Genomic DNA, 13,656 nt, shown 5'->3' with positions numbered 1-13,656 from the left:
TTCAAGCACAGCGTGAGACATTCTTTTGTTTCAATTTGTCAACAGTGTTGCGCTGTAAATTCAGATTTCTTCAAAATACAGAAATGGGAGTTTTAGTCTGAAATCATGGCATGTAGATTGTCAGGAAGCTGAGCCACTGAAAAGACTCATGCCAAAGGAGACCATCTTTTTAGCAGAGCTTTCTTTGAAAGCCCCCCTACTATATATATAACAAGCGCCAAAGGGCACCCAGGTGCTGCTGAAATCTGCAACAGGAAGAGGGGGGCAGCAAACTTTTGCTGTGTGCAAGACAGAACCACATGGGAGCAGCATTCTGAGCGATGTTGTGGCGCAGTTTTGATGAGCCTTGCACAGTTTAAGACCCGTGCAGTTTCCTTCATGACATTTGTAATGCCTTGTCAGCTGTTTATAAGAAAAGTAAGTTTCCTCATTTTGCTAATGATGGAAATTTAATAAGTCCAGAAGCTTGACTATCAGTAAGAAAATGGTTTTGGTTTTTTTCTTCTGCAGCCGATTTAAATGGAAAAGAGCCTTAAATTATAAATAAAATAAATAAAATTATAAATAAAATGATGGCCATCACCTTGCTCTAAAAGAGGTTGTTTAAAGTAGTTTCAGTGGCAAAGTTTTCAATTATTACTGTTATTAAACATCCAGGCATTGTGATCAACTCGGTTCTTTCATGGACCTCAGCATGGCAAGAATGGTATGATTATGATGGATGGACAGGCAAGGAATGGAGGGTTGAAATTACTAGTGCCAGAAAGGACTGGGCTTGTGATAGCAGAGACTGCCACGGCTATGGGGTCCATTTCCTTTTGCTCACTAAGGTGTCAGCTCCCCAGGCTGAGGGAGCAGCTCTCTACAAAGCCTCCAGAAGCTCCTGCTCCTTCGTGTCGCTGCTGTGCAGAGCAGCCACTGCCCTGGTGTGCAGAAGCTGGAACGCGACGGCAGAGGCAGAGCAGCGTGAGGTGGTGGCAGGAGCAGGCTGGTGCTTTCCCATCCTGCTGGACTTTTAATGCAAAACAGGGCCAGAAGAGTAAACAGGTTTTTTAGAAAAGAATAACTTTGTGCACTGTTTGTCTAAATAACATCAGCAGTGTCAGTCCAATCGTATAGGTGCTTTTTTCTACTTATGGCATCGTATCCAATAAAGCCTGAAGAAAGCTAATCACTGTGACCTGCTTTTCTGGGAACACAAGGTTTCGGAATGAAATCTGTTCCTCCAGAGACAATACAGGTGCCTGTGAGAGCCAGCGAGCTGGTGCCAAATTTCTGTATTCTGGCTTTATTATCATAACAGTTCACACGGCACTTCAAAAGCTGTGCTTAATTCAGAGCCTGAGTTTGCTTAAAGCAGTGATCTTCTTTTAACAGAGCGCTTCCAAAGAGTGGCTGGCACTCCTGCAATCTGCATTGGGCCTCTCTAAAATCCTGCTGCTACTGGCTAAAAACCTGCATGCTGCATAATGGAAAAGCTTCCACACTGCTACACCACCTAAAAACTTATTTCTACATCTTCGCTGTTATTTAGCCAATCCAAACCCCAAACCTAAAACGATAATAAGCAAAATACTTTTATGTGAGCTCTTCACGACAGATGTATCTCAGTGGGAGGGCTTATATTCACCAGCTGTGAAGCCTATATATGTGTTTCACAGCCTGGGCCAGTGGGTAATCGATAGCTTCTCAAGTGAGCACCAGACACAACTACATCATGTTTTGCAGTGAAACAAATGCAACATGGCACGGGTGGGATAGTGCAGAGCTTGCAGACATCCTTCCAGAAAAGTCTCTGTCTTAATCTGTTGGAATCCACCATAAAATGGCTTGTAAATACAACACGCTATCTAAGCAGCCTCTCTGGTGCTCGGACACAGATGCAAAACAACTGCTCCTGGAATGGAAAAAAAGGGTAAGGTAAGCCTTTAATTATGTTTTGACTGAACACAACCGAGAAAAAAATGAATCAGAGAAAAACATTCTTGACCCATAAGGAGCTGCAGAAGGAAACACTGAAGCATATGGGGCTGTGGCTGGATGGGAAAAAGGACTGTAAGAAAAGTCAAAGATACGATTGTAACATGTTTGTAGGGGAAGGCTGTTGTTTAATCTCTGCCCCTAAAAGCAGGTCTATGGTCTAACAAATGAAAATTTGTTTCACATTAGAAGCTTGTTCTTTCAAAATGAGAAGTTTAAGTGCACAGTGTTCTGACCTAAAATATTTCAATTCTAGCCTGAATTCCTATGCCAGCGGGGATTATGAGATCATGCTGTCTGTCAATTCCTCTTTCATCCATCTGTTCCCCCCCTCTTTCCTTGATAACTTTTGAACCTTCAGGCTAATTCTGACCAAATTTGACAAAGCAGAGATAGGATGGAGCCTGCAATGATAATCAGTGGTGAAAAATTCCATGAAAATTTCATGTCTGGGTAGAAAGAGAACCAAATTGCTTCCTGAGCTCGAAGGCTGGCATGACTGAGGCAACTGTTCCACAAGGTGGCTGCTGCCCAGCACCTGTGCAGCTCCAGACCAGCTCAGAATTGCAGTATGTTCCTGGTCGCCCAGCTAAGCAGATGCGGATGGTGTTTTGTGTAAGGACAGGAGGGAGTGCTTGAGTCTGGAGGGAGCAAGTAATGAGAGAAGCTGCTCACACAGGGATCTGAAGGTAGAGCTGCAGAAGTCCAGGAACTGTATGAAATCCTCTTCTTTCAGATACATCCATCTTCCTGCGTCTAGGATGTGGCCTTCCATTACAGAGCTTGATTGCTCTCAGGTCAGAGGAATTTTAGGAAAGTTTCTAGATGAAAAAAATACAAAATTTGCTTTTGCACTCATATTTTTTATACAAGAAACAATGAAATGGATGTTATTGAATAGACTAAGCAGTGCAGTAGTGTGAAGCACGAGCCTCCAAAACACAGCCATAGAATCATTTTTGTGCAAGTAACTGAACTGAAACAGCACTGTCTCTTGAAGTATACTAGTGAATGCTTTTGCTCCTTCCCCATCAGAAGGACACAACACACTCAATGCATAAGACAATATGAAAACTTCAGCTAGCCTAATTGCACCTGCGTATCAAGCTGAATCTGATGGCAAAGAATTCACTGCTACAGCTCTTTTTACCCATCTCTGCCAGGTCAGGGTTTAATGCACGAATGTGTCTCGCACAGGTCACACTAAGCTTCCAATCACCATGCTGCACTTTGCAGGCGACTCAGGTGCTGATTTTGATCTTGAAAAACTCATGCAAATCAGCCTTAGCTGTGCTGAGAGGTTGCTCATTTCCCCACATTGATTCATTTCAACAGCTGCATTAAGTGAGATTAGAGGAGCTGCACATTTAGGACACATAGTGGGAGGGCTCAACCACCCACATACAGACTGGGTCAGTGCCTCACCAGGGTGAAATGTAGAGATAGAATTTCTGGATGCAACTTATTTCTAGAATAACTGGCCCTGGAAGCCACAAGGAAAAACACAGCTCTGAATTTAGTCTTCAGAAGGATCTGATTTGAGAGCTATTAGTGGGAGAGGTGCTCTCTGATGTTAACCACAACATAATTAAGCTGCATGGTGTAACAACAGAAAGCAAGGCAAATAAAGCAAACAAATGCTGAATTTTAAGAAAACAAACTACGTAAAAATGGGGAAGAAGTTGTCAAAAAAACCCCAACCCTGCAACCACCTAAAAAGTAGTGCAAAAGGAAGTAGCCTAAAGGCACCAAGAAGGCTTAAAAATCTTGCATTAGAAGCCCAGGTAAAAAGCCTGACACAAATAGGAAACACTGTTTCAAACCCTCCTGCATGACTCAGTGAGAGAGTAAAGGAGGCTACGGTGAGGCAAATAGGAAAGACCAGAAAAACGTGGCATGTGAAACATAAACAGGAAATGAAAGCAGCTAAATTTAAGGATTGTCTAACAAAAGGTGCTCCAGTTGTTAGTAAAAACTTTACTTGATTCTAAACTCAGAAAAAGCCCTCACAAAAGGTCCTGCAATCATTGCTAAGAGGTGTTTGTTGCCTCAACAGGCAGAGTAAGCCAAAAAGCTGAAAAGAAAACTGCAAGTGTCATAAGGAAGTGCATGGGAACCAGAGCAGAAGGTAGGGTTTTGCTGCTACAAAATCTCTTGGCGCATCCATGCCCTGAGGCCTGTGTGCATCTTGTCTCTTCATCTCAAGAAATGAGAGGGGAAAACAACATTTGCAGGAGGAAAATCAACTTTTTACACAGGTTGATGGTGACAGGACAAGGGGGAATGGTTCTGTACTAAAAGAGGAGAGATTTAGATTACACATCAGGAGGAATTGTTTTCGCTCAGAGCGTGGTGATGCCCTGGCACAGGCTGCCCAGAGAGCTGTGGGTTCCCTATCCCTAGACGTGCTCAAAGCCAAGTTGGATGGGCCCTGGGCAGCCTGATGTGGTGGGACAACCAGCCCATAGCAGAGGGTTGGGGCTGGGTGAGCTTTGAGGTCCCTTCCAAACCAAGCCATGCTATGATCCTATGAAGAAATGCACAGCAACAATGTGGAAGGTGCAGAAAAAAGATAATTGAAGTAATCAAGCACTTCCTTGCAAAGGTCAAATTTTGCAATTCTTCATATTGCAGAGGACAAAGCTGATGGAATATTTACTTGTGATTTCTAAATTTTTAGGAAGACAAGAGGCAAGATAAATGTAGAGCCGATGTTCACCTAATCCTGCAGTGCTAGAGCCAATAGTCATTTGATGAGATGAAGGAGGCAATAGTTTTTTTTTTAAAAAAAAACAAAAACATCAAAGAAAGTGTATTTTTAAAGCAGCAGCTAGTGAAGTTCTGGCATTCGTTGGCCTGCAAAGCTTTGGATGGCATCAGTAGGTTCAAAAAGGGATTAGACAAATTGGTGGTCAAGATCATGAAAAGATGAAAGCAGCAGACATGAGCAAAAGCACCAACACAGTTGCCTATGGGCTCTACAGGTGTCCAGGTCTGTGCTGAGCAATCCTCTGCCGTCACAGAGGACCCGTCAGCAGCACCGCTGACCCAGCCAGGCATTTCCAGTGTTCCCCCACCCAGCATTTACTGCCTGTTCACATCACCAGCTGCCTCAGTATAATTTTCCCTATTAAAAACACTACAAAAGTATAAAAATTTAGTTGCAGGGTTTTTTGTTTGTTTTCTGAGAGCAGCTTCACAGGCCAATTCCACTGCAAGCACGACGGCTCTACAGGCAAACGCCAGGCCCTCCTCTGCACTGCTCAGCTTCAGGCTGCGCACTGAACACCGCAGTCCGGTGCCGTTTGCTCAGCACCGAGCCGCGTTAAATGGCAGACACCACTACCCTCCTTTTACGCTGGAGGACAGCAGGAAAGCCACAGGCTGCGGTACAGGGCTGCACACGAGCGGCCACAACGAGAATCGAGGCCGAAAGCCGCGCTGACAGAACGCCACAGCGGACACCTAACGGCCGCCGCGCGCGGGCAACCCGCCCGCATGACGTCACGGCTGCTTCCGGCCAAGCCCCGCGTAGGGCTGCGCACGCGCCTCTACGACAGGCAGGCGGCTCGCGAGGAGGAGATGCGCGCGTGCGCAGTAGGCTTCAGCGGATGGAGGCTGCGCGAGAGCGGCGCGCGGCGGGCGTTTTGACCGTTGGCGCCATAACGGCCGCCCGCCCCTCCCTCTTCTTCTCGCAGCCCGCCGCCGTTCCCTTGCCTCGCGGAGGGCTGCCCGAGCGCTTCTTAGTGCTGCGGCTCGTCCCGCCTGCCCGCCTGCCGCTGGGCACCGCGCTGTGGTGAGTAACGCTGCCCGCTCCTCGTCCTGAGGGAAGCGGCCCCCGGCGTCCCGTCGGGGCTGTTGGTCTGAAGGCTGCCTTTCGGTGCCTGGTTGCACCACAGAGTGCGTGCTCCGAGTCGCCTTCTTGTAATTGCTTTGGTATTTGTATGGTAAAGGACTTCTTGCTCTATTTTCAGAGGGAAATATAAAGACGAAGCCTTAGAAGACAAGATTCTGTTCGCTGCGGAAGTAAAAGATACAAACGAGAGTTTGAGTTTTTGTTTGGTGTCTTCTAGCTTTATTTTTAGGGCAGACTGAAAGCTTCCCTCGTTTTGGAGGAGTTAAAAAGACTTAAATTAAGGATGTGGGAAGCTATCAAAGTGAGACACTCCAGCAGGGCAGCGATGTGTGCGCTATTTGTGTGGATCTGTTAGTTTAGAATTAATGGTGAAATTCGATTTCAGTCTTAAAGTCACCTTCGCTGTGCAAAACGATATATTTTTGCAAATATTTGGGATGTAATTGTTGTCAAGAAACGTCTTGGTTATCAGATCAGGACAGGAATGCCCTAAGACATCCTTGAAATAAAAATTGCTTTCTGGTCTTACTAACAATTGTAGCCCATGGTAGAGTTCAGTTCTGTGGTGTGATCTGCTACTTTCACTTTCCTATGCACACACTTCTGTGTTAGAATACTGAGTATTCCCTTAAAATGACCAAAAAAAGCCCACGCTAGAATAATCCCCTAGAAATTTTCCACATATTTGAATCTTCTCTGCTTTCAAAAATACTTAAATCATGAGCTGTGGGAAGGAGTTTGTGGAAATTCTTAAGAAAATTGGATATCCAAAAGCCGTTGAGCTCAATGGAGAGGATTTTGACTGGCTATTTGAGTCTTCAGAAGACAAATCATTTCTGGAGTGGTTTTGTGGAACTGTAAATGAGCAGCATGTGTTATCTGAAAAAGAGCTGCAAGATTTTAATAGTCTTCTTGACTCTGGAAAGCCCATTTTAGAAGGAAATGCATTGGATGAAGCCCTTAAAACCTGTAAGCCAGCAGATTCAGGCAACAGACAAGAGAAGGAAGCGGAACTTAAGAAATTAGAGGATGAGTTTCAAGCTCTTCAGAAAGTGAAAAGTCTTACAATCCATCAGCATAATAAGCTTCAGATGATGATTTCTGAAAACAGCAGCATGTTACAGACGCTAAAAATCAAAGAGGAAGAAACACAGAGAGATTTGAAAGAAGGTCTGGAACTGTTTACTGCAGCAAATAATAAGCTTAATAATGAACTGCAGTCTCTTGTGGATAGAGTCAAGAAATTGGCCTCTTTCTTCACTGCTTCGGCTTCAGAACAAGGATCAGGTTTGCATCCAGTGTTTTTTTCCCAGCTTTCCTTGGACAAGTATTTGTCTCAGGAAGAGCACTGCACTGCAGCACTTGCCTCATATGCAAAAAAGCATTTTTATCAGGGCATGTCAGAATTGGCTGAAAATTTGCACGGAGACAACTTTGAGCTTGCAGATATTAGCAAACGTGTCACTTGTGCTGAGACTACTGAAGCTTGTGGAAAGAGTCAGGAGATTGCCAGCCTCCAGGCAGCGTACATTTGTGCTCAGCGTCAGCTAATTGATTTGCAAGCTGAAGAAGAGAGCTTGAATTCAGCTATAGAGTGTGCAGAGAGCATGCTGCAATCCTCAAAGAGCAAGGTAAGTGGCAAATGGCTTTATAAGGTTGTAGAGTTTTAAACAGAGAGAAGCATGCTTTTGAATTATTAGTTCTACTGTTTTTACATAGTGGAATTGCACTTATTGAGGTTTTAGTTTTGTACTTGTGAAGTGGCTCCAGTGAGTAGGAGCTAGCTTAGGAGTTTTTTCAGTATGACAGAGTACCTTGAATTCTACATTCTCGAGTTTATTGCATTAAAAAAACTAGTTCTTAGCAGTACCTTTCTAATTTTGTTAAACTCTGCAATTTCAAGTTGTAACTGTCTCCATTGTTTTGTACAGTAATCAAAACCTTAACTTTAAATTTTGCTTATGGAGGCTACTGTGATATATATTCTTGTTAATATTTCCCATAGGGGAAAAAAACCTCCAGGTTTTAGTTCAGTGACTTGGGAATTTATAACGTGGAGACATAATGTTGATATGTTTTAGATACCAGAGCAATGAGTTGTGTCGTTGAAATCCCACAGGTGTCCCATCGAGTGATGGGCAGATGTGATATTTACGAATGTGAGGGATTTGTAACAGAAGGAGGAAAATTAGCTTATACTGCAGTCATGGACTAACTTGAGGCATTACATTGGTATGTTCTCATTTGTGGACAGGCATATTGTGCTTGATTGATTAGAGTCATTTGAAAAAGGTTAGTTCTGATGGGCAGTATTGATAGTCATCTGGCTGAATGTAAACTTTTTTTGCATGTGACATTTCAGTTAGATCTGGTTGAAATCTAGGTGTGAACTAAAATACAGATACAGTTTTTCTGTGATGAAGTGTTTCATGGCTCTGCAGTAGAGCAGATTTAATTATTTCTCGAAATATATACGATGCCTACCATCTTAAATCTGTATTTGCCTTGTATATTGTGAAGTAAGTCTGTAAAGCTGCTTGCAGAGTTCTCATTTAATTGTGATGATGCTTTGATCTTCATGTGAGTACATAATTCTTGTGTGACCTGAGGAAATGTGTTAGGAAAGCAGAATGAAGAAAGGTGAACAAAAATCTGAGGGAACTGTGAAGGGATTGATATGTTTTGCTTTATGCAGGGTATTGAAAAGCAAGAAAATGTCGAGGCCAAAATATCTAGTTTAAATGATGAAATCTCTACGATTAAGCAGCAGATAGCTGAAATAAACAACAAAGATCTGCCTTCCCTTCTGAAAGAGCATGCACAGCTGTTCACTGCGCCGGTGGTAATGGCTGCCCTGGATCGTGAGATTGCTCAGCAGGACCATTTCGCTTCTAAACAGGATGAGATCTGCAGCCATCTGATAAGACAGAAAGCGTCACTTGAACTTATTCAGCTAGCCTATGACATTGAATTGAAGAAACACAAAGACATCCACTGTCAACTTGAGAATCTGATAGAATCTCTGAAACAGAGCAGTAATGAGATGCAGCAGAGACTAGAGGTGTTATCTAAGCAAACTGAACTTGCAAAGCCAAGGAACGCTATTAGTTCAAAGGATGATTTCTCTTGTAGGTAAGTGTTAAAGTGAACCTTGACTTTTTTTTTTAATTAAGTTGGGAAGATGTAGGTAAGCAAAGCATTCTCAATTGTTATTAGTTACTTGCCATAGCTACTTAATGTTTGAAATTCTCCAGAATTGAAGCTTTCAAGGTATGAGATGTTAACCTTGCCAAAGCATTTCTAAGCAATATTGAGAATGTAATGAATGTTTAGCAAATTCAGACATCTTGAAGGCTTTTCCAGAAGTGCAGGTGCAGAGAGCTGTTAGTAGCAGTAATATCCCAGGCAATATCCATGGCCTCATCTGCTCAGCCTACAAAACTTCTTATGTAATGGAGGACAGGAACAACTCCTGGGATGTAAGAAATGCGTTTAGCTCATTGGTACTGCTTGACTTGCCACCTGCATCCTGTTGCCCATATAGGATTTTTTTCACCATTGAAGTGATTCAGTCTTCCTGTATCTCAAGTGGTACAGCAGGATGTACTGTGTTGTGGTCACTTCGAGGTACCTAAACTTTTTCATTAGGTGTGTTCTATAATTATAGGTGATATTAGGCTTTTACCCCTTCTTTAAACTGTTGAAGTGGCTTTTTTAGTAGCTGACTGATTGATAATTTAGTCTTGAGCAGTGAATGGCAGAATCAGGTAGGATTCATTTTACCCAAGTTGTGTCTGTGTTGAAAAACTGTAACGTTTTATTATTGAGATTCTTTGTGACTCAGTAACAATGTTTATTGACTGCTTGTTTGCTTTTTTATTCTTTAAAAAGACTGGCCTTGTTGCTCATGACGGAGTTGTAAATCCTGAGTGGTTTATGAGCAGTAGATGAAATAAACTCAGTTACCTTTGAAATAGTGCTTCTCTCCCTAAAAGCACTCTGATACCTAATTGGGGCTCAATGATTCTCCAAATTCTGGAGACTTTAATATGCAGAGGTGGCAGTAGCAACTGATCAAGTTAGCAGCAGTGAGAGAAGTGACTGTTCCTGATGTAGTGTTAAGTTATGGTTCTGTTTAGTTATAGCGAAATATTGCTGTCTTTTGCATGATTCATAACCCAGTGTAGAATTCCTTAGTGGTCTTTCCATAGATAGAAAGCAGTAAGCTGTAAAATTTCAAAGATTTTTTAATTTCTCACTGGCCATGGAGTTCTGGCATTTTCTCAGCACTGCTGTCCTTGAAGTGTAGGAAATAGTTTGCAAAAGAGTGTGTTGTCATCCTCTTGAATGAGTTGGCATTGTTATTAAAGTCACAGTTAATAAGAACATATTTCACTGCTGTTGCTTGCCATTTGGAATATTTCGGAGTCCTGTGGATCACTCATGACCTATGTACATATCAGTGGCAGATACAGCATTATATCAGCAGTACTCTTACAACTTATGTACTTTGCTGGTCCTCGGTCTAATTTAGAATCATGGAATTATTAAGGTTGGAAAAGGCCTCTAAGATCATCTAATCCAGCCATCCACCTCCCACCAGTATTGCCCATTAGACCATATTCTGTAATACCATATCTACATATTTCTTGAACTTCTCAACATGAAGATCTTCTCTTGACTCATAATGCCAGGAATGCTTAAGTAACTCAAAAATGCTTGTGTCTAACTTCATTTGTTCCAGGCTCTACCAGCTTTTGGAAGGAGAAAACAAAAAACAACTGTTTAAAACATACAAAAACCTGGAACAGATGGCTCAGAAATTAAATCAGGATTGTGTGACAGCAGAAGAGCAGCTAGCAGTGTCTTCTCAGGAGCAGTCTCTCTTGTTGTCCAAACTGGACAGTGATGTAAATGCTCTTCGTGATGCTCTGTACTGTGGAGGAAATCAGATACTACTCACCAGTCGGGTATGTCCTCATGTCGTCATTAAATGATTGTATCCATGCCTGTTGTGCTCTTTTACTGAGACAGGTATAAGGGCTGTAGGCATAAAATGGCCACAACATGTCATCAACAAACTTAGTAGTGTAATGATGATGGGCGGGTGGTGGTGTTGTTCTTAGCAAGTGTGGGATTTTGCATAGGTTGGCAGGGAATAATTTATTGGTTTTGAAGCAATGGTGGCATCTAACACTTATTTCTTTCAAAGGCAGTTACAGTCATGTATAGATTTATGGTGTGGAAAATGTCTTCTGGCTATGGTGTCACAGGAAAATTCATACAAATATTCACCTGAATATAATGGTCTGGCCCCTTAAGATGGTCTGGCTGTATTGGCTCATATGTAGGAAGTAAGAATTTTGGGATTTTTGAAGGATATTTTTCTAGGACAATTCTATGACAGAGCTCCTGGATGGCTTTTGCAGCTGCTTTGGAAGGGGAATAAGGTTAAATGCAATTTTGTTATAGTAAGCAACTATAGATATCTGAAAAATGCAACAGAAGCCTTCACTTGTTCCACAATCCTTACTTACATGCATTAGAAAATGCATGAATAATATATAATTAATAATATTTGACTCTATTCACAACATACAGAACAGTCTTACAAATAAGTTATTCTTTGTAATTAGAACAATGCCTTCTTAGGGATTAAAGGTTTTTGCCTCCATAGTGTACTCTTTATTGCTCCAAGTGACTTAAAACAGTGACACATTTTTCTGTTGGCATCAGGAAAAATAGTTCTTATAGGGAAATAATGTGCTAGTAGGTAACTAACCTGCCTACCCTGAACTATCATAAGAATGACAATTAGGAGAACTGTATTTTGCAGTTATCTCATATTAAAATTAAGTTGCTTTTCTGTTTGATTTTTTTCCCTTTTGACTAGTAATGAAGACTTGATAGGCAGTGTTGTTCAACCATCTATATAGTTGGAGGACAGGTTCTTACAGTCTTAATTCATCTGTTTTAGTAAGGAAGGAAATTAAATTACATTTTCATAACCTGATGCAGATACATGCAGATCCACAGCTACATATACAGGATTTATCATACAATATTGTTTTTAATGATTTTTCACTTTTTTTTTTTTAAAAAGGCTTCCAAAAGCAATTGAACTAAAATATGAAAGTCTTTTGGTGTATTAATGATACAAAAATAACATTTTTGTGTTGTGTATCTTTTGTTAGGAACTTACTGAGCAGTTTCATCAACTGGAAGGTGATTTAAATAAACTAAATCAACTAATTATGGATCTTACTGCTGATGTGAAGTCAAAGAGAAACTTCTTAGCGTCCAATAAGCTGCATCAGATGGAAAGAAACTTGTATGTGTATTATTTCAAAGATGAGAACCACTTGAAAGAGATGGTGGAGAAGCTTGAACAGCAGTCAGAGGCTAAAGCCAGTGCTCTGGAACATGAGAATTTCACCACCAGTGAATTCCTTAATACTTAACCTTCAGTGTATTCTGAAGATAAAAAACCATGTTAATGTAAACTGTCTACAAGTTTATGGAATGATAAGCATTAGCTTATCAAGGTGAAGGTTTATCTGTCATTGCAGTGTGTGTTTAGCTGCCACAGTTACCATGTTTGGGTTATATGCTGCTTCATGGCTTTGGCATTTGGTCATTCGGTTCAAGTTCTTCAGTATTAATGAACATATTGGTTGCTTGAATGAATTGCATACACGTCGCTCTTTTGCTGGGCTGCATGTTGATTTCCACCTTGTGCAGCATAGAGCAAAAGAAAGCTTCAAACCCTTGGGATTGGTTTTCTTGCATGGTAAGAAACTTCCAGTACATGAAGTAAAGAGGGATTCCAGATTTTGGAACATAAATGGTAATGTGCTTCCTTCCATAGAGGAAAGTTCTCCAAGGCAGAAATGATACGATTCTGCTTCACTTAGTTCTCTAAGATTTATTTTCATTATATAGAAATGTACATAAATATGTACCAGAATCTGTTGGCTGTTTGACCACCATGTCATCACTTCATTTATGCCTTCTCTGTAGAAATTAGTCCCCACTTATAGCAAACTTCTCAAAGAGAGAGCTTTCACCTTTTAGACTTGAACATTTTGGGGATATCTTTACACAGTATTTACTCTCTGATTTGTGTTGCCAGGCATTTGAATGATGTCTTCATACTCCTGCATAGACTGGTATTAAGACTGCTTATCAAATTTTTGTATAGGCTTCCTTTTAGACCAATGGCACTAAATATGATTTTGTAGTATAAAAATACTCCAGGCTCTTGTTTTCTGATCAGCTGTACTTACTTTCAAGTGTTGCACATATTGATGAAGGCTAGTAAATTAGCTTCAACTTCAGTAGTAGTATTTCAAAAAATATTTTGGCTTCAAGCTTTTAATGTCTACATTTATGTAACTTATTCTTAAATGTATAATTTTTAGCTTATTGGTTTGATGTCTTTATGCCTAGTTTTCATGCTGTTTAGATCCATATGTTGTTTGTCATTAAATTTAGTTCAATGCTGTCAATATTTGTGGCATATCTGTATGTTAGTATATGTTCATGAATGGTGTCTTGTTTATTTTTAATCTTCTGGGTTCTCATTTTGATAGGCTCCAGAGTTTGAATCTGAAGACTACTGCTTCCCTCTATGGGAAGTTAGGAAATATTTTTATCCTGTAAGAAAACAATGATAGAAATAATAAAAAACAATTTTTAAAAAAGCAATTTTAAAAGTTAGGAGAAGACTGTGTTCCTGGCTTGTGGAATGTCTGGAAAAGGAAAATCTTACTGCTATCTTCTTGCTTAGTATCAACTTGCAAACCAGCTTTCACTGTATA

The 13,656-nt window shown here is 41.0% G+C and overlaps 1 protein-coding gene across 1 annotated transcript; it reads left to right on the top strand.

The window, feature by feature from the left end:
- Positions 1–5,760: 5,760 nt before the first annotated feature.
- On the top strand, positions 5,761–12,339 carry HAUS3 (HAUS augmin like complex subunit 3). The gene is made up of 4 exons (XM_052682449.1): positions 5,761–7,467; positions 8,532–8,968; positions 10,581–10,806; positions 12,031–12,339. The coding sequence occupies exons 1-4, from the start codon at positions 6,556–6,558 to the stop codon at positions 12,295–12,297; spliced, it is 1,842 nt and encodes a 613-aa protein (XP_052538409.1). The 5' UTR covers positions 5,761–6,555; the 3' UTR covers positions 12,298–12,339.
- The last annotated feature ends 1,317 nt before the right edge of the window (positions 12,340–13,656 follow it).

Source organism: Tympanuchus pallidicinctus, unplaced genomic scaffold (genome assembly GCF_026119805.1).
Source record: "Tympanuchus pallidicinctus isolate F22 unplaced genomic scaffold, pur_lepc_1.0 scaffold2, whole genome shotgun sequence".
Lineage (NCBI taxonomy): Eukaryota > Metazoa > Chordata > Aves > Galliformes > Phasianidae > Tympanuchus > Tympanuchus pallidicinctus.
This window is presented reverse-complemented; position numbering and strand designations above follow the sequence as displayed.